The sequence below is a fragment of the Lepidochelys olivacea genome, assembly GCF_965140295.1.
Source record: "Lepidochelys olivacea isolate rLepOli2 genome assembly, chromosome: 7".
Classification (NCBI taxonomy): Eukaryota; Metazoa; Chordata; order Testudines; family Cheloniidae; genus Lepidochelys; species Lepidochelys olivacea.
The window spans coordinates 64,608,497-64,631,698 of record NC_140417.1 but is presented as its reverse complement, the minus strand read 5'-3'; the positions used below and the strand labels follow the sequence as shown (position 1 = coordinate 64,631,698).

At 37.8% G+C, this 23,202-nt stretch overlaps 1 protein-coding gene across 7 annotated transcripts in view; it reads left to right on the top strand.

Moving 5' to 3' along the window:
* The window catches only part of KCNMA1 (potassium calcium-activated channel subfamily M alpha 1), an 841,792-nt gene that overhangs the window by 617,547 nt on the left and 201,043 nt on the right, over nucleotides 1-23,202 (top strand). For all 7 annotated transcript variants that reach the window (XM_084634497.1, XM_084634500.1, XM_084634499.1 and 4 more), the window contains exons 8-9: nucleotides 3,396-3,566; nucleotides 5,217-5,308. In XM_084634497.1, the coding sequence (XP_084490623.1) occupies nucleotides 3,396-3,566; nucleotides 5,217-5,308 (263 nt within the window). The remainder of the gene's footprint in view (nucleotides 1-3,395; nucleotides 3,567-5,216; nucleotides 5,309-23,202) is intronic.

Sequence of the window (23,202 nt, the reverse complement as noted above, 5' to 3'; positions counted from 1 at the left end):
ATAAAATAATGGCATTAATATGCATTTTAAAAGTTAAAAAAGCAATAACAGTTTTGAAATGAATTGTTTACTGTCAATTATATTTTGTAAATACAATTTAATATGACTTTAGATGTACATTGTGTAGCAGATAATTTTGCCCAGCTCAGGGTCAGTAAGATATCAGGTTGTTAGCAGCAGCAATCTATGCAACAACAGATTTCGGGCCAGATTCTGATTTCAGTTACATCGGTGTAAGTCTGGAGTAACTTCATTGACTTCAATTGAATTATTCTGAATTTACATTAGTGTACATGTGGTTAAAATTAGACCCATGATCTTTTAATTATGGAAGGTAGTCGTTTGTCCAAATGTCTGTTTTCCACTCTAAGAAAATATTCATATCTTACCTACCATTTCAAAATTTGAATGCCCTATAATGTCCTTATTTCTGTGGATGACTACGTTTCTGACACCTATATCACACAGGAAAATGATAAAAGACAAAAACATCCTGGCACTTGCGGGTGAACCACCTTTCAAAAAGTGATTGCTCTGTATCTGACCTATCAGACCTCATCCTCAAAGGAAATCTGCACAACGCTTTCAAAAGATGAGCTGGGAGCTTAAATTCATTACTCTGCTAGACACCAAAAATCATGGACTGAACAGAGACACTGGATTTATAGCTTCTTATAACAATCTGTAAGCCACTAGCCCCTTCTTTTGTCTTTTGACTGCAGAGGAGTTAACAGGCTATTCTACCTTGAATAGTCCCTTACAATATGTGATAAGTACTTATGCTAAAGAATCTGTTCCACCTTCCATTTAGCTGTGGTGTGGGAGTTCCTTTCCGAGACTTTAAAAAGAGCTCTTGGTGGCTTGAATGCTTGTTTCTCTCGCCATAGGCGCTGACTCCATGGATGCTTCGGGGCTGGAGCATCCATGGAACAAAAAATTGTGGGTGCTCAGCTCCCACCAGCTACAGCTGTTCAGCAATGCCCTCAATCAGCTAATCTGGGGCATCCCTGATCAGCTGATCGGCAGTGCCACCAAACAGATGATCGGCAGCTGAGGGAGGGCCTTGGGTTAGGATGGAGATTAGCGAGCAGTGGGAGGGTGGGGACCTCCGGGAAGGGGTGGAGTGGGAAGAGGCGGGACGAGGGCTGGGACTCAGGGCTAGTGGTGGGAAGAAATGAAGGGAGGGCGGAACCTTGGGGGAAGGGGCAAAGTGGGGGTGGGTCCTTAGGGTGAAGTAGTGGTAGAGCACCTCCGGGGAAAAATAAAAGTCAACACCTATGTGTCTCACCAACAGAAGTTGGTCCAATGAAATATATTATCTCACCCACCTTGTCTCTCTCATATCACAAATCCTCCTCTGTGACTTTTGTGATACAAGCGTCATCATCAGCCTGCATTTAGTGGCTCAAAAGACCAGACTCAGGGTAGGTCTACACTACCGCCTAAGTCAATCTAACTTATGTTGCTCAGGGGTATGAAAAAAACACCCTGAGGGACGCAAGTTACAGCGACCCAAGCACTGTCCACACCGGTGCTATGCCGGCGGGAGATGTTATGTTGGCCGGAGATGGACAAAACATGTTATAATTGTGCCATGCATTGTTGTTAATTATTTATTAATAGTTCAGGTATTATTTTTCTAGGTTTGAGGAGAAGCAGGTTTTTAAAAGTTTAATAAGTTGTTGATAAGTATGAATTTTAAAAGTTTAATAAGTTGTTAAAAAAGTTTAATTTTAAAAGTTCAATAAGTTTTACAAGTTTAATAAGTTGTTGATTTTCTGTTTCAGTGTTTCTCACACTTTCTTTTCATGCTTTTCAGTACAGGTGGTCTAATTCTACCGCAGGGTTTCTCAAATGTGTAATATCATAATGTGGACCACATCTTATGAGCTGTAGCTCACGAAAGCTCATGCTCAAATAAATTGGTTAGTCTCTAAGGTGCCACAAGTACTCCTTTTCTTTTTGCGAATACAGACTAACACGGCTGTTACTCTGAAACCTGATCTTATGGAAAGATTATCATATGGATAGTTTCCTTCCCAATCATAATCGCGTATCATCCCTGTGGTAACTGCAATAGCTGGCTACATGGGAAAATAAAATTTGGAAATTACTTACTGTATTTTAGCTGCTTTTTAATAAAATTTCTGAACTGGAAAATAAGAGGGGGAGCCAGACCCTTGGAACCAGCCAGTTCTCCTAGGACTACCAGCAAGTGATCCACAGATCACAGTTTGGGAACCTCTGCTCTATAGTAATTTTAAACACAGATCTGTTACCTTGTTTGGAATTTGAAACCATTTTATTTACTGTTAGGAAACAAGATAAAGTCACTCTGGTTTGCTTCCCATTCTCGTAGCCTGAGGTGCTCAGGAAGCTTGGGAGGAATGGTTAAAAATGGCAAGCTTTTTTTTTTTTTTAATTGGTTTGTTTATTTCCATATTCAGAAGTTTAAGAGACAACTTTTCAATTCTGTGCCTTTTAAATTGTGCCCAAATATTTTCAAGTGCTTCTATTTGTTGGCATGTACTTATGCATGAATTGAATAACGGAGACTATCACTTGAGCATGCACAGAATTCTCCCAGAGTTTTGATTGCATACATCAATGCACTTACTAGCATTGCAGGTTCACTTCAAGGATCCTTTAGAAAATTTGCTCCTTGATGAATTTCAGACTGGAACCAGTTGTTATTGGTCACGGTCAGAGAAAGAATGCCAAACTAGATAGACCTCATGTCTGATCTAGCATGGCAATTCTAGCCTTCTTATAGATGCATGAAAACAGGGGGTTATAAAAGAACTCTAGCTTACAAGATCTCAACCAATTCATTGGTCAGGCCATAACTCTTGATATGTGTAGCAGTTCTTTCTGCTGGGTATAGTGAGATCTGCTCAACTGTTTAGTCATCTATAATTATCTTTCCTTCTGATGGTTGGGCATAAATCATGCTACTGCCGATAGCTAGTAAAAACTTGAGTTTTGATTGTAGAAGCTTGTGATTGGGGAACTAAAAGCTATGAGTTTTTGTAACCAGAGATCTGTTTCTCATGATGTATACATGTGGTTAACTAACAACCATTACTATGTACATGACATCATTGGCCATGCATTATTTTAGAAGGAAAAGGAAGGTGAGATTATCTGGATTCCATTATAAACTAGATACTTTAGTAACGACTGGTGACAGTGTTTTCCACAAGTAACATAAGCAAGAGGACCCTGTATGGTAGCAATGGAATTGTACAACTGTAATTAAGGCAGAATTTGGCCCTTGATTAGTAAAATGTTTCCAGCATTATATGCATGCCAATTAGACAAAAGTAAATAATTACAACTAGTATTAATCTGTTACTGCCCTATTAAATCATTCTATTTGTCCTTTTATGTTGTAGGTGGAGAACTCAGGGGATCCATGGGAAAATTTCCAAAATAACCAACCACTTACATATTGGGAATGTGTTTATTTACTAATGGTTACAATGTCCACTGTTGGCTATGGAGATGTTTATGCAAAAACAACCCTTGGTCGCCTTTTCATGGTCTTCTTCATCCTCGGGGGATTGGTAAAATGTCTTTATTGCTACTACTACTTTAATACCAGCTCTTTTATATCCCCTAAAGTTTATTAAGCAGCAACCTGAACTGTAGTGTCTGATTTAGTAAGTTAAAGATGTAAGAATTTTAAACAATTCAGCTACATACCTTTTTCTTTTTATAAGACAAGTATTTTGTTAAGCGAGATCATCATATTTTTGAAGATTGTCATTAATCTACAGTAAGAATAACTCTAATATATTTACGATAATAATGCATGTAAATACATGAAATGCCTTAGCAATTCTATTTACAGTCCATTACTTTTCAGTGACACTAACTGTTGTGCATTGTTTGATGATGGTCATTGATATTTTGAAGGAAGTTTGCGGTTTCAAGAGCCCTCCCCCACCCTCTGTGTTCCTTCCCAGAATTCCAACAAACACTGTGGCTTAGTACTGCCTTAAAGAGCAGCATGCCTGATACAGACATTAGCAAACCCTGTTCTCTTTAATTTCAAACATGCAACCATGTCATAATGTTCACTCACAGTAGACTACGTTTAGTATAAACACAACAAATTTCCTTTAACTCCATTTAACAAATCGTATCGCTCCTTTTCCTGTTCAAATAAGTATGTACACAGCACTAAAATTACTAATTGTTCTATGTCAAATTACCCTTTTTTATCATTGCTAGTACCACTACAGCAACTGCTGCATTTTGTCTTTTAAAAGAGCAGTTTATGTTAAGATTTATGCTCTGTAAGGTAAGTGTGAATTAAAATTCAGTCACAATATATGTATTGTACGTTTACGTGCACATGTGTATTGTTGTTATACACATATATTTATTGTACATACGCATACGTCTCTCTGTAGGAGGTTTTTGTATAACAGATACATTATCAATGCAAAATGTATAATATATATGCACTTACATACAAAAGACGCACATATTTGCATATGGATAAAGAGACCAAGTTGACTGGCAGCAGCTCTTAGAAGTATCCAGCCACAAGCAAGATGTTTGTTGGACAAAACATGGCAGATCATTTTTTTTCTCCTTACTACCTTTTTCTGTCACATGTTCTTTCAAACCTTTTGAAAACAAAACTTTTGAAAAAGGTTGGTTTTGTTTTGTTTTTTTGAGGGGGAGTTGACACCATTTTGATTCTTGAGAGCAGGCAAACGCCTGGCACCATATTGTTTTTGTCTTCTTTTGAATCTTCATTGAAAAAGTCCACCTATCTCTCCGCCTGCGCCCCCCCCCAAAAGTAACAATCGTAATATCCACTTTTGTTTTTTGCAGCATGAATAGTCTTCCCTCCTCCCCCCCCCCCACCCCGCTTCAGGAAGAATTAGACACAGCCAGTATTTTACAATTCGATGCCAATTTGACTTTATTTTGTTCTTCTTTTGTTTTGTGTGATTTTTTCCCTCTTTTGACCATTACTTTAGTTTATCAAGTATACATCTTCAAGACCAACTTTTACATTGAACCCTCTTATTTTGTTTTATAATTTGCTTTTTTTTTTTCATTTTAAAAATACTTTTATAGGTCTAATTCTTTTGCATTTTCAGATTTTAAAAGATATATATCTTCTGAAAATATTCATCATCCCCCTTTCTTTGGCCTCTCTTTTTAGTCTTTTCTTCTGTCTCCTATCTTCTTCTTAGGCCATGTTTGCCAGCTACGTCCCTGAAATCATAGAGTTAATAGGAAACCGCAAGAAATATGGTGGTTCCTATAGTGCGGTTAGTGGAAGAAAGTAAGTATTCCAAGAGGCTCTGCTGCCTCTGCTGCAGTAGAACACTCTCTGCATGCCATTTTCTTTTTTTGTTTTTTTGTTTCATGCATGTAGGCAATGTTTGCTCGCTACGTGCCAGAAATTGCTGCTCTCATCCTTAATCGGAAGAAATACGGCGGGACTTTTAACTCAACCCGAGGCAGAAAGTAAGTCAAAGAAGACCAGGTGTGGTGGTGACACGCTAAAGAACCCCTGGGTGTGGTGACATCTGACTCATGGACATACACTAATATGCTTGTGCTCTGTGACATCAAATGTCACCACCAGAGAGTTGTCACACTATGTTATTAGAGACGTGGGCCATGCTAAGGTACAAGTCGCAATATTTTGCCCCTTTTTCTAGAGAATATCTGGATACCACTAGAACTAAATTGATACATTCTGGAAGGAACCCTGCTATTGCTTCTGCAGTTAGCTTGTGGAACAAGGTCACATCACACTTTTCTAAGCACCAACCAGCTAGACATCACTTGATTGTCTCTTGAGCAAGTAATTATACTGGTCATCATTTGAAATTACTCTGTCCATGAGAAAATTGGGTATGGCAGAACATGACATGGGCGCTTTATGTTGTCCGGGTTATTTCATTATGATGGCCACACTGGAGGATGATATTGCTACTTTTCATTGATCAAATCCTAAGAGATGCTAACTACATGCAACTTCAGTTGACTTAATTTGGCGTTTGCAGGTGCTCGGCACTTCTCAAGATTTGGAACAGTCTTTTTAAAACCATTATATGCCCTAGCCTGAAAAGCATGCATCCGATGAAGTGAGCTGTAGCTCACGAAAGCTTATGCTCAAATAAATTTGTTAGTCTCTAAGGTGCCACAAGTACTCCTTTTCTTTTTGCACATAAGAATAATTCTTTTTGGCTGGTAGCAACACTTATGCTTAAATAGGCCACATAAACCTTCAAAAATTAACTGCTTTACATTTCCATTGATTGCCTGTTTTTCATCTTGACCATGTTACAACCAAGTCTATCTGAAAGCCATGATAGATCTGTTGGGAAATAGCCTCAAATAAGGTCTATATACTCAGAGAATAATATTCTCTTTTCTGTTCCACTCTACGAGTATTTCCATCTTCTCTTGAGTTCAGCTCATCCTTCTGCCATTCCAGTGCAGAAATGGAGAAAACTGGCCTCAAGACTTTTCACATACACTTTTCCACAAAACATAGTAGAGGACACTCTGAATAATCCTTTTTAGTGGAATCTAATTGTTTGTCCCTCCCCTCATCTTTGAGAATTAAGCATTTCAATTTAGTCCCTTTGAAACCATCACTTTACACACGATGTTCATGTGACATGAATATGGTAAAATCAAGTTATTTCTCTTCCTTGTTGAGTTGAGAGACTCTAAAGACCTGTAACCATTTACCAGCTAATTCCTGAGCACTGGTTTACACCATGTGATCCACAAGTACAAGCTTTTCCTTCACTGATTTGTTACATCATTGAGCATTACAATGTGTCCCAGTTAAGCAGAGGATCCTTAATCACTCTTTTTTCCTTGGTTTTTTTTTTTAAAAAAAAGATACTCTCAAATGCCTAAAATACATAATTACTACCAGTACCAGAATCTGCTAGTACAGTTCACCCAGACCGGTTGGGTCTATAATCCTCAAGATTAACAAAAGCATCTTCATTGGCATTTGCCTTCTCTGACCATCAAAGAGAGAGGGAGATCACTAGTTTCTCCAAAATGTTTAGTTTTAATATCTGTCTACTCAGTTTCCTACATGTAGTCTTAAGTCTAGAAGCTTTCAAACATAAAGCCACAGAATTAGCTGGTATAACTCTTATTGGAGTTTCATCAGCAGAGAATATGACCCAGTAAATACAGTTATAAAAATACAGTTTCAATCCCCCTAGTCTAGTCTTTTTTGTCACTGGTACCCAGCATTGCTCTGTTGTCTCTAAACTTGGACCTGATCTTCAGTCAAACTCCAACACCGTGAAGGCCTCAACACCCAGATCACAGGCTTCCCGCTAGCTTTGGGCCTTGCTTCATCTTATTTTATCACAGCTTTTTCTTTTTGCTTTATTTATATGTGCTCTGTTTGTTTTTAGCTCTTTCTCTGTTGGTCTCTGCTGTCCATATTGCTTGTCAATTGTACTCACTCTGTCATCGGCACACAGACTATTCAATTTACTTTACGCATTGTTTCCTGGTTCAAAAGCTAATTACTAAGTACTTTAAAGAAGTCCTTTGCTCACGTGGATCTATCATCAGAGAATATAAGCTTGGGAACTGCTCAGTAAAAAGCCATTAGCACCCCTTGTTTGATGTTGCTTTTGCCGTCAGTAGAACAAGATTGATGAAATGTTATGCTTGGCCAAAATTTGAGTTTTCATTTGGAATTCAGTGTTGAGAGAATGGGCTGTCAGAACCAATATGTTTTCCTTCACTTGGGATATGGGCATGTGGAAGTAATTAGCAATGTAAGGTCTTCAGTTGAGCAGGCAAGCATAGATTCTGGCAGAAAACATAATGAGAAACTACAGTTGTTCTATTTCTAATGTCAAAAAGTTTCCAGATAAAATTAAAAGTGTCTACAAAATGAAAGCAGCTAAACTTTGTTGAAAGATGTTGTTCAGACTCTTAAAATAGCATGTGTGTTTGATTTTCTCTCTGAGAGAAACACATAAAATGTGTGTGGTGTGTGTGCACAGATGTACACAAATCACAAATATTGTATATATAAAATAAGATGTCTATCCAAATTACAGTATTACACATAGTAGGATGTTAAAAAAAAGATTTCTCAGTTCTTGTGTCAAAAACAATAGAAAATTGCATTATCCAATTTCAAGCCCAAGGATGTATTTTGGGAGAAGTATGCTGTAAACTTATACCTATTGAAGTAGCTGGAACCTATGCATATAAAATATTCCCAATACCTTCAGTCATTCAAGAAAAAAACATTAATTTTGACCATGTTTACACAGTGCCTTTCAACCAAAAAGATCCCAAAACATTTTACAAACTATAGGAATCATTTTGCTTATTACAGAAACACATTCACCCTGGGGTGAGATGCTTAGATAACTTGGGAATAGAAGGAGCTCTATGTCGCAAAATGTCCTGTGAGTTTTTTTAATTACATCAAATGTGTAGGACCTCAACTTTGCAACCTGTTCCAATAATGAGATCTCTAAGAGTACAGTCGATAGAATACCATGCAAGAGAATTTGTTCAACACTGACTTTGAGCAAAGTGTCATTTACGGATAACCAACACTGTTTATTTAATATTTCATTTGTCACAATATAGCACACTGAGGTATCCCATATAAATATTGACCTTGTTCACCTCATGATATCTGATACAGTTGCAACCCACTGTACTATGGCTGCAGCAGACAAACGAGTAAAAAAAATCCTCAATCCATAATTATCTTTGAGTTTACAATTCTTCTCTATGGAGAATGACAGCCATGTTTAATAACTGGAATGGAATGACCATAGATCATTTAATGAGAATGCTGTAATCTGCATATTGTGGGAAGAGGACAATTTAAGCTAAAAATAAAAAATAAAGTTCATTCAGTGGGACAATCATAAAGGGAAACATATCTACTTTTCTAATGTTACTAATGGGAGTAATGATAAAAATATTATTATTCACTATATTTTTCTACTTTCATTGTGAGTATATAAGGAACCTGTTTGTTCTGTCCCATAAACTATAGCAAGCACCTATTCTCCCTCCTTTCCATTAATTTCTAGTGACTAGATTTTGTATGCTAAACTGTTTTGCCCTTTTTTGCAAATATTTTTTAAAAGATCATTTAAGGTGGATAGATGCAAAGAAAGTACTATATATGACATTGTCTGTGACTTGTGGCATTCCCATTGATGTCTGTGGGAGTTTGGTTCTCAAATTGAGAACTTTGGTTCTAATTTCTGTATTGCACTATCAGTCTGTAAAGTAAAGAATGGTCTAGTGGTTAGGAATCTGAATGCCTTGGTCCTGTTTTTAGCTGTGCCACAGATTCCTTATTTGACTTTAGGTAATATTGTAATTTCTCTGTGACTCAGATGACCTATTATTATAATTAATAGACTAATACTTTCCTCAGAGGGATGTTGTGAGGATTAATTGATTCATGTTTATGCTTTCTGCAGATGAAAGGTGCTTTCTAAGTGTGAAGCAGAGAGAAGTTTAAAGTCATATTATAGTCTGCTATGTGCAGTATTATACACAGTTTATTTCACTATAGACAACACAAGTACTGTACAAGAGCTGTGTTTTATGTATTTAAGCAATTTCATAGGTGGATTTTAAATATAAAGTATATTTAGCAGACAATGTGGTATTGTACTGCTGAATACTGTATTATGTTACCAATGGCAGTGGTAACATATGATCCATTATAATATCTGGACATCAGGCACTTAGTGATATATTGCATGCTGCAAAGGATGAGGGTGTGGAAGTAATTGTTAACTAAATTAGTAGCATGCTAGGTTCATGAAGAACAGGCATAGTAGTTTGCAATGATTAATACTGGACAAAAACAGATGGAGAGAAAAAAGTTAGATATAACATGAAGTGAGGAGGGAGAAAAAGCAATGTGATCTGGGAAGTGCAATATAATAGAGGATCTGTAGATCAGGGAACAAAACAAGAAAGATTATAAATGCAAGAAAGTAGGCAGTCATTTTTTACCATGGGTATCACCAGTTACCAGGTGATGATTTATATCTTGAATATTGTGATGTCATTATTTCCCCTCGGTGATTGCGCTCTTCTGAGGAGTTCTGAAATTACCCTATGTATAGTCCTTCTCATTTTAAAACTTTCAGCTCAACAGAAACTACAAGGGGCTTCTTTTGGAGCCTGTCAGCAAGCACTCCTGGATTAGCCTACAGGGGACATTTTAGAGCACAGCATAGCTGACCATATATGGATGAACAGGACACCACCAAGTCCAATGTCTGCTGGCTGGTAGGGAAATAGACCAGGGACTCTAGATCAGTGTTTCTCAACCTTTCCAGACTACTGTACCCCTTTCAGGAGTCCGATTTGTCTTGCATACCCCAAGATTCAACTCACTTAAAAGCTACTTGCTTACAAAACCAGACATAAAAATACAAAAGTGTCACAGCACACTGTTACTGAAAAATTGCTTACTTTTACATTTTTACTGTATAATTATAAAATAAATTGGACTATAAATATTGTTCTTACATTTCAATGTATAGTATATAGAACAGTATAAACAAGTCACTTTATGAAATTTTAGTTTGTACTGAGTTCGCTATTGCTTTTTATGTAGCCTGTTGTAAAATGAGCCAAATATCTAGATGAGTTGATGGTACCCTCTTGGAGGACCTCTGTGTACCCCCAGGAGTATGCATGCCCCTGGTTGAGAACCACTGCTCTAGAGTGCAGCCACTAGACTTCAAAGTCAGTCCATTCGTGCCAACCTCTGAAAGACTGGGAGAGTCTCTTTGACAACTTAGTGTTTGGATGCTCTTCTGAACTTTTCCAACCAACTTTTTTATTATGAAATTCGGGCTGGTGTTCTCATGAGATCAGTTTTTCTCATTAGATTTTCAGTGATTCTTGGTTTTGTCTACACAAAATTCTGCAAATGTATTCTTCCTTGTGTTATTTTGGAACTTCCCTTTCTAGTCCAAGCCAAAGTACAAATTATAGAGGTATCTGAATCTTAAAAAAAAAGCCCAAAAGCCAGATTAATGTTTCTGAAATTGTTAGTGCCAAGTTCAGTTTGAGTTTTGGATGAAGATCGAAATCAGTTCTTAATTGCTCCTTCCTAAATTAACATGTTATTTTACATTTATGATGTTCTCATAGGACGGCCCTTTCTTAATTGTTTTCTGTATGCATGCACATGCTTTGCAGCTCACATGATCAGGATTGATTCAAACACTGAAGAATAGTCTCCCAAAGAACGTTAGTGGGCAATTTAAAATGGGACTGGACAAAATACTAGAAAAAATACTGTAAGGAATAATCCTGCAGTGGAGAGAGAGAGATTTTTTTTCATCTCTGATTTCTATTTTATTATTAGTCTATAGTTCTTAGGGCCAAATGCTGCTTGCCTTACTCATACTAACTCCTATCGACTGCTATGGTTGTTTATGAAAAAGGTGAGCTAAATGTGACTCTATATAAATACATATTATACATAAATCCCTTGATAGTAAAGATTAATGAAAGATACTATTTTAAATTTTCAAATCAGAAACATTTTAATCATCTTGAGATATTGTTCTAGTTAAGACGTGCTTAAGATGTTTATTTTAATCAAACCGCAGTGCTGTATAAGCTATTAAAATCTCTTGTTTCTCCTCTCTTATGATCTGCTATGCTTCTCAGAGATTTCTTCAGATTTCTTACATTTATAAGCTATATATTAGCAAATCATCAACATATCATCAAGAGGGATCATCTGTTAGTGATTCCTTCCAGAAGGAAACGTGGGACTCAATAACTGAACTTCACAGAGATTTAAAAAAGAACTGTGGACAGACAGATACAGTAAACAGACAGACAAACAGATAATTTAAGTTGACAGGCCATCTTGGACTCATTAGACATACTGGTTTGATTAGGAATTAGAATGACTTTTTTTTAACTTAGCTGAATACCTTGGCAAACATACCTTTGATTTTTTTTTTAGCTTTAATAATAAGTGGCATAGCTCCAAAGAAAGTGACATTAGATTATTATATTAAATAATTTGATACAATATGTACGATTATTTTCCACTAGGATGTAAATGGTAATAAGAGAATGTGACATGGGTTGTTCTATGGACTTAGGGGTGTGTATCATTTTCTGCTAAGTATTCTTCTAAGCCCCCAATTTCAAATGAAGACCCACTTAGAATTACAGAAAATGTGATGAGTGTGAAATAGTTCTTGTGTCCTCGTACTGCTTCCTGCCACATCTATTCACATGTGATTGCCCAACCGTTGTACTCTGCCAGAAGAGCATTCCCATTCAAGCAGCTGGTATGGAAAGAGATGTTTCATATTTTGAGGCTCTGTGTTGAGTCACAGGTATTGGGGACAGTGATGTAACCCCACTTGTTAAATAGATTAACAGATAGAACAAATAGGTCAGAGGACAGAGTCTTTCTTCAACTTTTCTTGTCTCCATTTTTTTCTGCATGCTCGTTTAAAATCTATTCATTGTTATGAAAGCAAAAATGGAAATGTAGGCAGAGATATGTAACAATGTTTATGAGCCTCCCTAAAATCTTGTAGTCTGGGTCTCATAACTCATGCCCACTTCTTAGCACAATAAATTTACATTTCTAGGTACAAATCTAAAAATGCCATCTTTTCCCTTCCCATCCCTATTTTTTAAAAGTCTTTACTGTTCTGTTTTAGCACAAAAGTGGAAGCTGTTACTGTCCAAATTCTTGCCCAAGAAAATGAGTCTGATCAGTGAGGTATTCAAATTGCAGTGACTTCCCATGTTCCACAGAATATACAGGCTGTGATTTACTAAGCAAACATTCCACATGGAGTAACGTGAGATGGCAGAAGTGCTGAAAAAAATCAGTGAGCTTTGGTAAATTATGACCTTTTATTTCCACATAAGCTCTTTTGTGGAAAATTAGTCATGAAATTTTGGGGGTGATTTCACTTGCGAGAAATGCATTGTTTTCAATCATACATAAAATGCTTTAAGTCTTAAAGCCTTGATAACTTAATGCCATGCAAACTGCACAAAAGTTGTCTTTTGACAGATGGAGCATTTTAAAAAAAGGTTTAAAACAATTAAGTGAAAGAGCACCTTAAATGGTGGAAGTGGGCTGGGAGCCTTTTATGTTCCATACTGAACAATATATATACTGAATATACAAGAGCAAATAATTTCAGTTGATTGCAAAAGTAATAGCAGGGTATATTCTGCATGGTAGCTCAAAAAAATGTTGGTATTTGGAAGGATTAGAGCAGTAGATGGAAGTCTGGTTGATTCTGAAATGCTGATGCTAGAGTTGTGGTTTACTCGTTTGATGTCTTGTAAACCTTCTAGCATGCTCTCCTTTTGCATGTCACAGCACTCCACAGTTTTTACTAGTTTTGCTAATCCTTTAATTTATTCGTTGTTATTATGCACGTGTGTTTTGTGTTTCAGTATATGATGTGAAAGCAAGAATATTCTAGTAGTAGACAATATTAGTGTGGTACCTAAGTAAGAAAGCAAGTATTCATCCCCTGCTTTGAGATGAGGTAGAATCTGCTTAACTAACTCAGACCCTGGTGGAAACAGAGGCATGTCAGTTATACACATTTTTCATTATCAGAGTTTCAGAGGTATACATCATGCTGGGGGATATTAATTTATGCTTCATGACTTGTTTTAAATATAAGCCATGTACAAATCTTCAAGTTATTAAAAAAAGGTAGAATTAACTCATGGGAGCCAAAATTGAACAAGGAAGCTGTCTGAAGTGAATAAGAGGACTCACAGTGGATCATTCATGCTAGCATACTATTGTGAGTAGGCTTGCAAACAGCATCAGATATGCTGTTTAAACAGACTAAATGTATCATTTATCCAAGGTTACAGTCACTGAAATGTATTCCTCTGCATCTGTTCCCTGGCAATAATCCCAGTTAGGTGGGCATAATAACAGCGATTTCTCCTGCATTGTAGAAATGTTCCAGGTGGTGCTAGAGTGCATTGTCACATTTTTAGAAAGTTCTCTGAGGGGGAAAAAATACCATGTCCCACTTCTGCCAATCTTTATTCAGAGTACTCTGGGAAAGAAAGAGGATTTCCTGTTTACACATAGGACATGTTTGATGTATTCCAGTAAAATCCCTCAATCAGACAGATCACTGTACTTCTCGTAGGATACAGCTGATCCAGTGTACATGGACTCTCACAGCTAGAAATTAAGCCTAATTAAAGCCCTATACTGCCTATTCAGCATATACTATCTATTAATCAAATTTAAGATACCCTTTAAAAGAGCTAGAAGCAGCTGAAGACGCACTTATACTACATCTTTTACTAGCACAGCTATGTGTCAGGCAGGGATGGGTTGTGGGCAGCCTGTGGGCATAAAGTGAACTGCTCAATACTGGGGCCAGAGGTCAAAGATCAGTCCAGTGGGCAGGCTAGGTCAAAACTGTAAAGTCAGAGTCCATTACCAAATAGAGAGCATGAGGCAAGAATCAGGGTTGGGTAAGGCCATGGTCTTTCTTTGGGGTCAGCAGTGGTCTGAAGCCAAAGACAGTAAACCAGGATCAGTGCTGGGGTCCAAGCCTAGATCGAGAGCCAGAACTCTAGAATCAAGGCAAGTTGCAGCGAGGACTGGTGAGAGCAGGTCTAAGGCAGAAGCACACTGGAGGACTGTGTTGCTCAGACAACTCCCAGAAATGGCTTTCTGGTTTATACAGGAAGTGCCAGCCAATCAGGAAATCTCAAAGAGCTGTTGCAAGGCAGGATTTCCTGCAGGGCTTAGCTTCTCAGTACCTAATGGTGGCAGCTTTGCGGGCCCCTGGTGGTAACAAAGAAGCAGCACCTGCCTCAAACCCCACCGACCCCACTGCTAGGTCTGTCGTTCTTACACTATGTCAGTAAAAAAAAAATCATATCGCTAACCGATATTATTATTAGACAACCATGCCTAGTAGGCTGGTTGGACCTTAAAACGACAGTGATAAACAATTAGGGCCAGCACATTTTAACAAGTCTTTTAAGCATATTTATAAGAAATAAGTACATAAAATTAATCCCTGATGAATGTCAACATTTCTGTCTGGGATGTGTGGTATGATGTAGCTGAATATACTTCTCGTAAGGGCAACAGGAGATGAAATAATCAGTACTGTCCAGGAGGTGCTGAGCTCCTAGCAAGATTGGTCCCTTGCAGCCTGATCCTGCTGTCACTGAAATCAGTGACAAAACATGTTGACTTCAATGTGAGCAGGATTGAGGCCTTGATAGGTACATTAATATGCTATAATGGTCTAGCTCAGGAGATATTCACAAGTCTCAAGTAGCATATCAAGTATCATATATATGACCATATATTTCTCTTATGCATCAACATTTTGCAGTTCACTTTTCAAATATATTTTTATGCCAGAAGAATAAAGGAATGTCTAACATATTGGCAAAATAGATATCAGTGGAAGTTCCCAGTTTCTAAATGTATTCAGGAGTGGAAAATGGTAAATGCACAGAAATAACGCATAAAATAATGCTTATCACAGTCTAAAAAAGAATGGAAGTCCTGCATTTCTGCATAGATAGTATAGCAATATGGACTAAGAAAACCCACCTACCTATTCAAGTACTGCTTTTATAATGAGGAAAAGGAAGAGTTTGAGATTACTCTTTCTTGGTTCTTAATTCTGCATTGATTTATTGGCCACAGAAATAAGTAAAATCCTGTATCAGAGGTAATATTTAATGTTGGTACCTGATATTTATGATCTTGCTTTTTATTTTATTTTAATCTGGCACATGACCCATTGCTTGATAATAATACACTGAATGTACTGTCTTATAGCACTTTTCACTTTCAGAGTGCTTCACAAATATTAATTAATTCCCAAATCACGCCAGTTGCTTTTCTAAGAACAAGAGATGATCTTAAAAATCTGTACCAGTTTGAAAGATCATATAGTTTCAGCAGGATTCATGATTACAGAGACAACAAACAGCACTGGAAAGAGGAAAAGCTTCCAAGATGTTTGCCCACATATAATTAGTATATATGTATGACTGATGGAAGAACTCTGACACCAAAAGTTAAGATTTACATTTCCAAATCTAGACTCTTCATTTCGGCACCTAAGTAAAAGTGGGCAGATGTTCAAAGATGCTGCTCACTTGCAGCTCCCAGTGATTTCAGTGGAGTCTATGGGTGCTTAGTACCTCTGAAAATCAGGTCACTTATATTTAGGTGCCTAAATATGAATTTAGGACCTGAACTTTAAGCACCAGAGTTCAATTTTTTTGCCCAAGTAACTAGTCCGGGCAAATGGTGAGTTATTGAAAATCCCACTAGATACTTCTCTGCCTCTGTAGATGCCTAAATACCTTTAAAAATGTAACTGAGTCACTTTTGAAAATGAGCTCCGAAGAAACTTCACTTTTGTACATTTTACTCTTTATTCATTAGAGCATATTGTCTTTCTATGCACAGTGTTAGTGAAAAGGTTAGAGGGGCTCTGATGATGTTCACAAGTGTATGAATCCTTAGTGTTAATTCATGTTTTGAGTTGAAGCATTATACATAGTACAACTTTCCTGGAGTTAGTTTCAGAAACATTGAATTTCCTCAATTTTCTCCCTAATTAATTAGGGCCTTCAAAAAAATTTGGTTTTACTGGAAAAACGTCAATAGCTCAATTCCTAAATACTCCATAGATGCACTGCACACATGCTTCCCCTCCTCCCACATTACTTCAGTGAGAAAAGAAGGGAGGAAATCTGTAGCCTCACATCCATGTTTAACAGATAAAGGGGCAGAATATCACTTGAAATACTCACTTGAAAGCCTTTGTGGCACATGAGCAATTGCCCAATAGTACAATCTGGAATATCTCTGACAAAATAATCCACTCAAACACAGTTCTATATATCCCTTCCAGTTTCTTGTGGAGATATCAACTTGTCCACAGGAACATCATTGTCAATGATATTAAATACTGTTGACTGACATAGAAGAATCAGCATGAACACCTGCCCTTTGTGAAACCACAGGTGGAAATTAATGACCATCTTATTCCCCAAGCCATAACCAGATTTGAAATAAGACCAAACAACACAGGTGTGCTTCCAACGGGGGTCCACAGGGATCGGTTCTTGGCCTCACAGTATTTAACACATTTTTTTTTAATGACCTGGATAAAATATAAAATCATCACTGATAAAGTTTACAGATGACAGAAATTCAGGGAGTGCTAAATAATGAAGACAACAGGTCAATGATAAAGAGCTATCTCTGTTGCTTGGTAAACTGGGAGTAAGCAAACTATATGTATTGTTATATGGCTAACTGTATACATCCAGTAACAAAGAATACACGTCACAATGGGAGACACTTTCCTGGGAGGCAGTGACTCTGAAAAAGATTTAGGGATCGTGGTGGAGAATCACTAAACATGATCTCCCAGTTCAATGCTGCGGCCAACTGGTCTAACGCAATTCTAGCATGATGGACCTCTATCTATTTTGTTTAACAAAGAGAATGTGAAGGGGTGACTTGATGACAATCTATGATTTCTCTGTGGGGAACAAGTATTATAATGGGCTCTTCAATCTAGCAGAGAAAGGTATAACACAAACCAATGGCTGGAAATTGAAGCTAGACAAATTTTTAATAAGTGAGAGTAATTAAGCATTTGAAAAACTTAGCAAGCGTCATGGTAAATTCTTTGTCACTGACTATTTTAAATCAAGATTGGATGTTTTTCTAAAAGATCTGCTCTAGGAATTATTTTGGGAAGTTCTATGGCCTGTGTTGTACAGGAGGTCAGACTACATGATCATAATGGCCCCTTCCGGCCTTGGAATCTGTGAACCATGAAAGGGCTCAGAAAAATCTAAGAACTCCAGACAGTGCCACAGCAGCTCCAATACAACCTTCTCAGCAGCTGTTTCTAAATGGAAGATTAGAGGGTGATGAGACTGTTAGCGTCATTGGACAGTTAACTGGGTACAGGCCTATAAATTACTCATTTGAGGGAAGCTGATCTATTGCGTTCCTGAAAGGGGACATTGGACAGTCTCTCCAATAAGGGACCCAATATCCCTTCATTACAATGACTGTTGTTGTAAGTCACAAGCTGAAGCTTACACAGTCTAGAACCACAGAGAGCAAGACATGCTGAAATTCAAGTGCAGATGATGTTACCTTAGTACCTCCCCCAACCAAATAAATATCTGCTGCCAAGGATATAGCCAATCCAGTCAGCATCCAATCAATTTTGTGTACTACTAAGTAGACTGAAGACTACTTGTTGTGGGAAATACTCACCTCTGCTTCCAAGTAAAGACAGCCCAAGTTCACCAAACTCTCTGCCATTTCAAAAAATAAAAAAAATAAGGTTGGCTAGATTTTATTATGATACACTATTTACCATTACATAAGATTTTATGACTGGTCTGGCATGAAATGCTGTAGATTCTGTCAGTGATCAAGCACAGGGGAGATGTGATGCTAGGACTTCAATGCTTGTAAAGAGGGAACATTCCTGCTGAAGGAATAACACTTGCAGAGTTCTTCAGGCTGACCATGTAAAGCCTACTATTACGTGGTAGGCTGAAGGCCATTTTAACAATGGGCATGAATGCAGGCATCCAAGTGACTATATCTGAAGCATAGGTGATAAAAGCTAAGCACACATGAAAAAGCTGTCCCCCTTGATCCTCTGTACATTTATGGTAAAACTTTAGATTTAGGCAGATATACGTAGTGAGCGTTCTTCAGTCTTGAGAGACATATATCATTACTAAAGACCATCTGAACAGGATTAATTTTAAAATGAGACGCACTTTCCATAACCACATGAATAGAGATATTTCAACCTGCCTAATAAGGGTATACTTACAGGTCAGGAGACTGGGCTGTGCTACAGAGAGGTTTTATAATGAAAATCTATTTCATAACAAATAGCTGAAGGAGAACAGAGGCAGGTAAAAATAGTAGCTGTAATTCCACATGCTTGCAATAAAAATCAGTTAAGCAGGAACTTAAAAGCATCAGTGCATAATATTTTTAAGAAATACTATTCAAGCTTTGACTGTCACAAGATATGATACAGTATACCAGCAGCATCTCTGCCAAAAATGAATTAGTGAGTGGTTCAGCAATAGCTAAGTTGTTATAATGTCTGATAAAGGTATATTTCCTGGTTAGCTCTTATTGCTTTGCCATGTAATGTGGAACCCTGATCTGAAAGTCCTGATGCAGACAAAAATAGGGATTTTTGCCTGTGTCAGGACTATAGTTTTAGGTTCAAAGTAGTGTCACACAAACTGCATTTTGTGGTATATTCTTGTGTTTTTCCATTATCCCTTTCTGAGGATAGGAGTTCTTGGGCCTGATCTTGGCATCAGACATTTAGCAGCATATTACACATTACAAAGGTTTAGGAGATGCAAGTCATTTTTGAAATTAAAATACCATGCTCTGATTTGGTAGCATTTTACATCCTCATTTCACAGGTGTCAATGGCTACATCAGATGCAAGACAGTGGAGAGTCATGTCATTTGTTTCTTGTATCCTCTGCAGTATTAAAAATAAATAAAAGGACAAGCTCTGCTCTCTTAATCTATGTACGTGGTTCTCCTTTGTCCAATAATAATCAAAATTATCAGGCTGAGAGAGAATGCAATGGTGGCTTTTCACAACCTATTGCCCTGCTCTTCTACCTCAGAGAGGGGGGTATAATCAAATTAAGGACATGCTTAAGTGAATAGGGATGGACTTAAGTACATGCATAAAGGCTTTGCTGAATCAGAACCTGTAAAGTCTTGAGTGATATTACATAAGTCATAAAAAGCAAAAGTGCATCACATTGTAGTTTACTCTAGTTTATTTAGGGAGCATGTTCAGCTAATCTGGTATATAAAAAAAACCTAGTATATCCAGTCTCTGATGAGAATCATAGATAGTTTTTACTGGAACAGAGTGATCCTGATATGTTTGAATAGGGAAAGTATAAACATTTGGTACTATGAAACTCCCTTCACCTTACAATGATAGAATACAGGTAGGCTCATCAAGTACCCACCCCACTGTGTTTCATTTCCAACTATATCGTCCTGCTACTATTGTGGTCAGTAGACAAAGGCATGACTAGAAGACCTAAGCAGGAAGTTAGAAAAGAGATTAAAACATATGTATTTGATATAAATATTATAGTTTTAAAGAGACATCTAGATCAATATCTGCCATATTTCATTAACTTGAGAAAGTGAACACAATATATTCAGAGAATATCGAATGGAATTTTCAGTTCATTCTCTCTGATTTATTATGACAGAATAGGTAGGGTGATTTTTCCCCCCGTCCAAGTGCTTTATATTTCTGCCAATAAAAATGGATATAACTTCTCCACAAATAAACAGCTGAGACATTTGTATTTCATATTGGCTTCTCCGGAGGAGGCACAAGTAAAGAGAAAGGAGATCTGTTTTGCAGAATCTTCTTCTGGATGGAGCCGTTTTCATTTACAGTGCAGTTTACATGGATTAACTGTGTGTTCTTAATTATCTTACTTCAGGAATCTGGATGTTTTAGTTATTCTTTTTCTTTGCTTTAACCCACTGTACATTTGGTGGTAATGGTATTGGTTTAAGGACCTTTTATCAGAATTTTAACTTATGTTGTAAGGAACTAGTGCCTCTCTAAAAGATAATATAAGCAAGTGAACAAATATACACAAGTGAACAAATTCCATCCCTGATCACGCAAAGGGATTCACCCATGAAGAGCCCTATAGTTCTGTAATGTATACTATCTTTATAATGCTAATAGTAATTTTGAGATTAGAAATTCTGAGGAAATGAGAGGTGGTGAATTGGGCTATGTCCTTGTGAAAACAATGGACTCCCAGAGGCACAGAGAATCTGTGTAAAGAGTCTATAGCTGTAGCTGCTTGGCTCCTTCAGCCTCCAAGTAAGCCTTTGCTCTTTCCGCTGCTTCCGCCCCCAGAAGACTACCAAAACATCTTCATCCAAGTTTGAACTCCCACAGGCAGAACCTGTAAGAAGTGCTCTAAAATAATTAGGTCCATGGCTTTCCCCAGAGAGTTTGTCTCCAGAGTCCGCCACCGATCAGCCAGGTCCTGCAACCTCTGGGCTACCACACAGGGTTGTGGTCCCCATAGAAATGGCTCATTGTGGAACTTACACCAGTATGCTTCTGGTGAAAGTCCTAATCTAACATGGCTGCTTTCAATTTGGGGTACAAGTTTGACTGTGGGCCACTCAGAGCTCTATAACCAGCTTAAGCCTCCTCAGTGAGAAATGGTGTTATGCCGACTGTGCGAGTGGAATCTTCCCAGCCTGCCACACAGGCGGCCCACTCAAAGATTCAGAGAAAGGCCTCAGCATTGTTCTCAGGCCCAACTTTCCCAACACCAGGACGGGCCTGCCCTGTCCTAGTACTGGAAATTTCTCGAGTTGCTGTAAAAACTGCTCTGGTTGTTGATGTTGAGACTCCTGATACTGCTGCTGGGTGGCAAACTATACCTCAGACTGCTTTTGTTGACTTTTCTAAAGTTGCAGGAGGAGCGTCTGAGACTTGCTGCCTTCTGCGAATAAGCGGACAATGTCCTCCTCCTCTATTTACTGTTACTCTTTCAGTTTCCATTTCCCTCCTAGGTGGGCAGAGATCACAAATCCTGCCAAGTACACCAGTTGCAGAGGAGCTGCCTCCTGCTGAGTGCCCTTTTGTGGCCAGGAGTCGGTTTGCAGGCACCCTTCCCCAGTTATCGGCCTCTTGTGGGGCCCATAAGAACTCCATGCAGTCTCTCTTGTGGCTAACAGTGCCTCCACCTGGGGCTGGTTTAATAACAGGAGTGGTTCAAACAATCCTCAGAGTCCCAAAATAAAGCCCATGACCATAGCACAAATTTTCATCCTTAGCCCTGGTTCTTCTGTCACGCACAGACTTCTTCTGTCCCAGTCTGCTCCACCCAAAGCCACCAGTCCCAGCCCTCTAGGCCTGACTTCCTTCTCCTGTCAGCTCCATCCTGCAGCTTCCTGCTGCCTCCATATAAGGAGGCCCCTCATGCAACCCAGGATTGGCTAGCCTCAGCCTTCCAGTCCTTAGGGGGTGAGCCACCTTGTTACAGATACTTTTGCAGGACAAGTACCTCACATGCTATGAAATTGCATTGATTTATTAGAATGGTTTCATCATTGGTGTAATTCCACTGAAGACACTGATATTACAGAAATAGGATGACTTTAGTCTTCATGAACAATTAATAATACAGATATCTGAAATACTCAACCCACCCTTGTTTCTTTTTCAAAAATGTAAAGAATCAAATTAATTAGTTAAATTAATATTATGAGAAATGATATCAAAGCTTTAATTCAACTTTTAATTCAGGTTAAAAATCATGGCCCAAATTCTGGGATGCATCCAAGTCATTGCAAGGAAAGTTGTAATCTGACTGTAATATTTCTTTACTTGTGTTACTAATTGTTTTGTTTTTAAAATCTAAATTACTTTGACCCATTTATGGTGGTGTTTTACATTTCCGTGTTACTCAAAGAAATGTCATTGCTCCATTTATATAGCCAGGTTCAGTGTCTTGTTCTAATGCACTAGCCACTGCTCTCCTTTTATAATCGGATTCACTCAGACACACATGGTATCCCTGGGAAGTCAATTAAACTCTGCATGAGTGCTAGCATCTACCTGTGTAGATGAAATTGCAGGATCAGGACCTATAACCTAGTGCTGTAGTGCTTGAGTTTTCTGCACTGCAAGGTGAATTTTTAAATTGGAAAAAGAACCTGTCAATTGAAACTTGAAAGTATAATACAACAAAGTAATTTTGATTAATACTGTGTTAGATTTTGGCACTTTTTAAAAACCAAAACCTATATTTCAGACTAAATTTCTTGGTAATGCCTCTTAAAGTATACTCCCATCAAAGCAAGTCTGTTAGCCCAGATTCTGAATTACTACAACGTTATTTTACTATCAATCAATTCTAACTGAATTCAAAACACTTTCAATATGTTGGCTTTTTTAAAATGTTTACTGTATGGAAAAAAAATGGGTGTTGCAGGGAAAGGGAATGATTATAGGCACAGAAAGGGGAAGCTATAAATCTTCAAATCAGATACAGGACAGATTGGAACAATATGGGTTT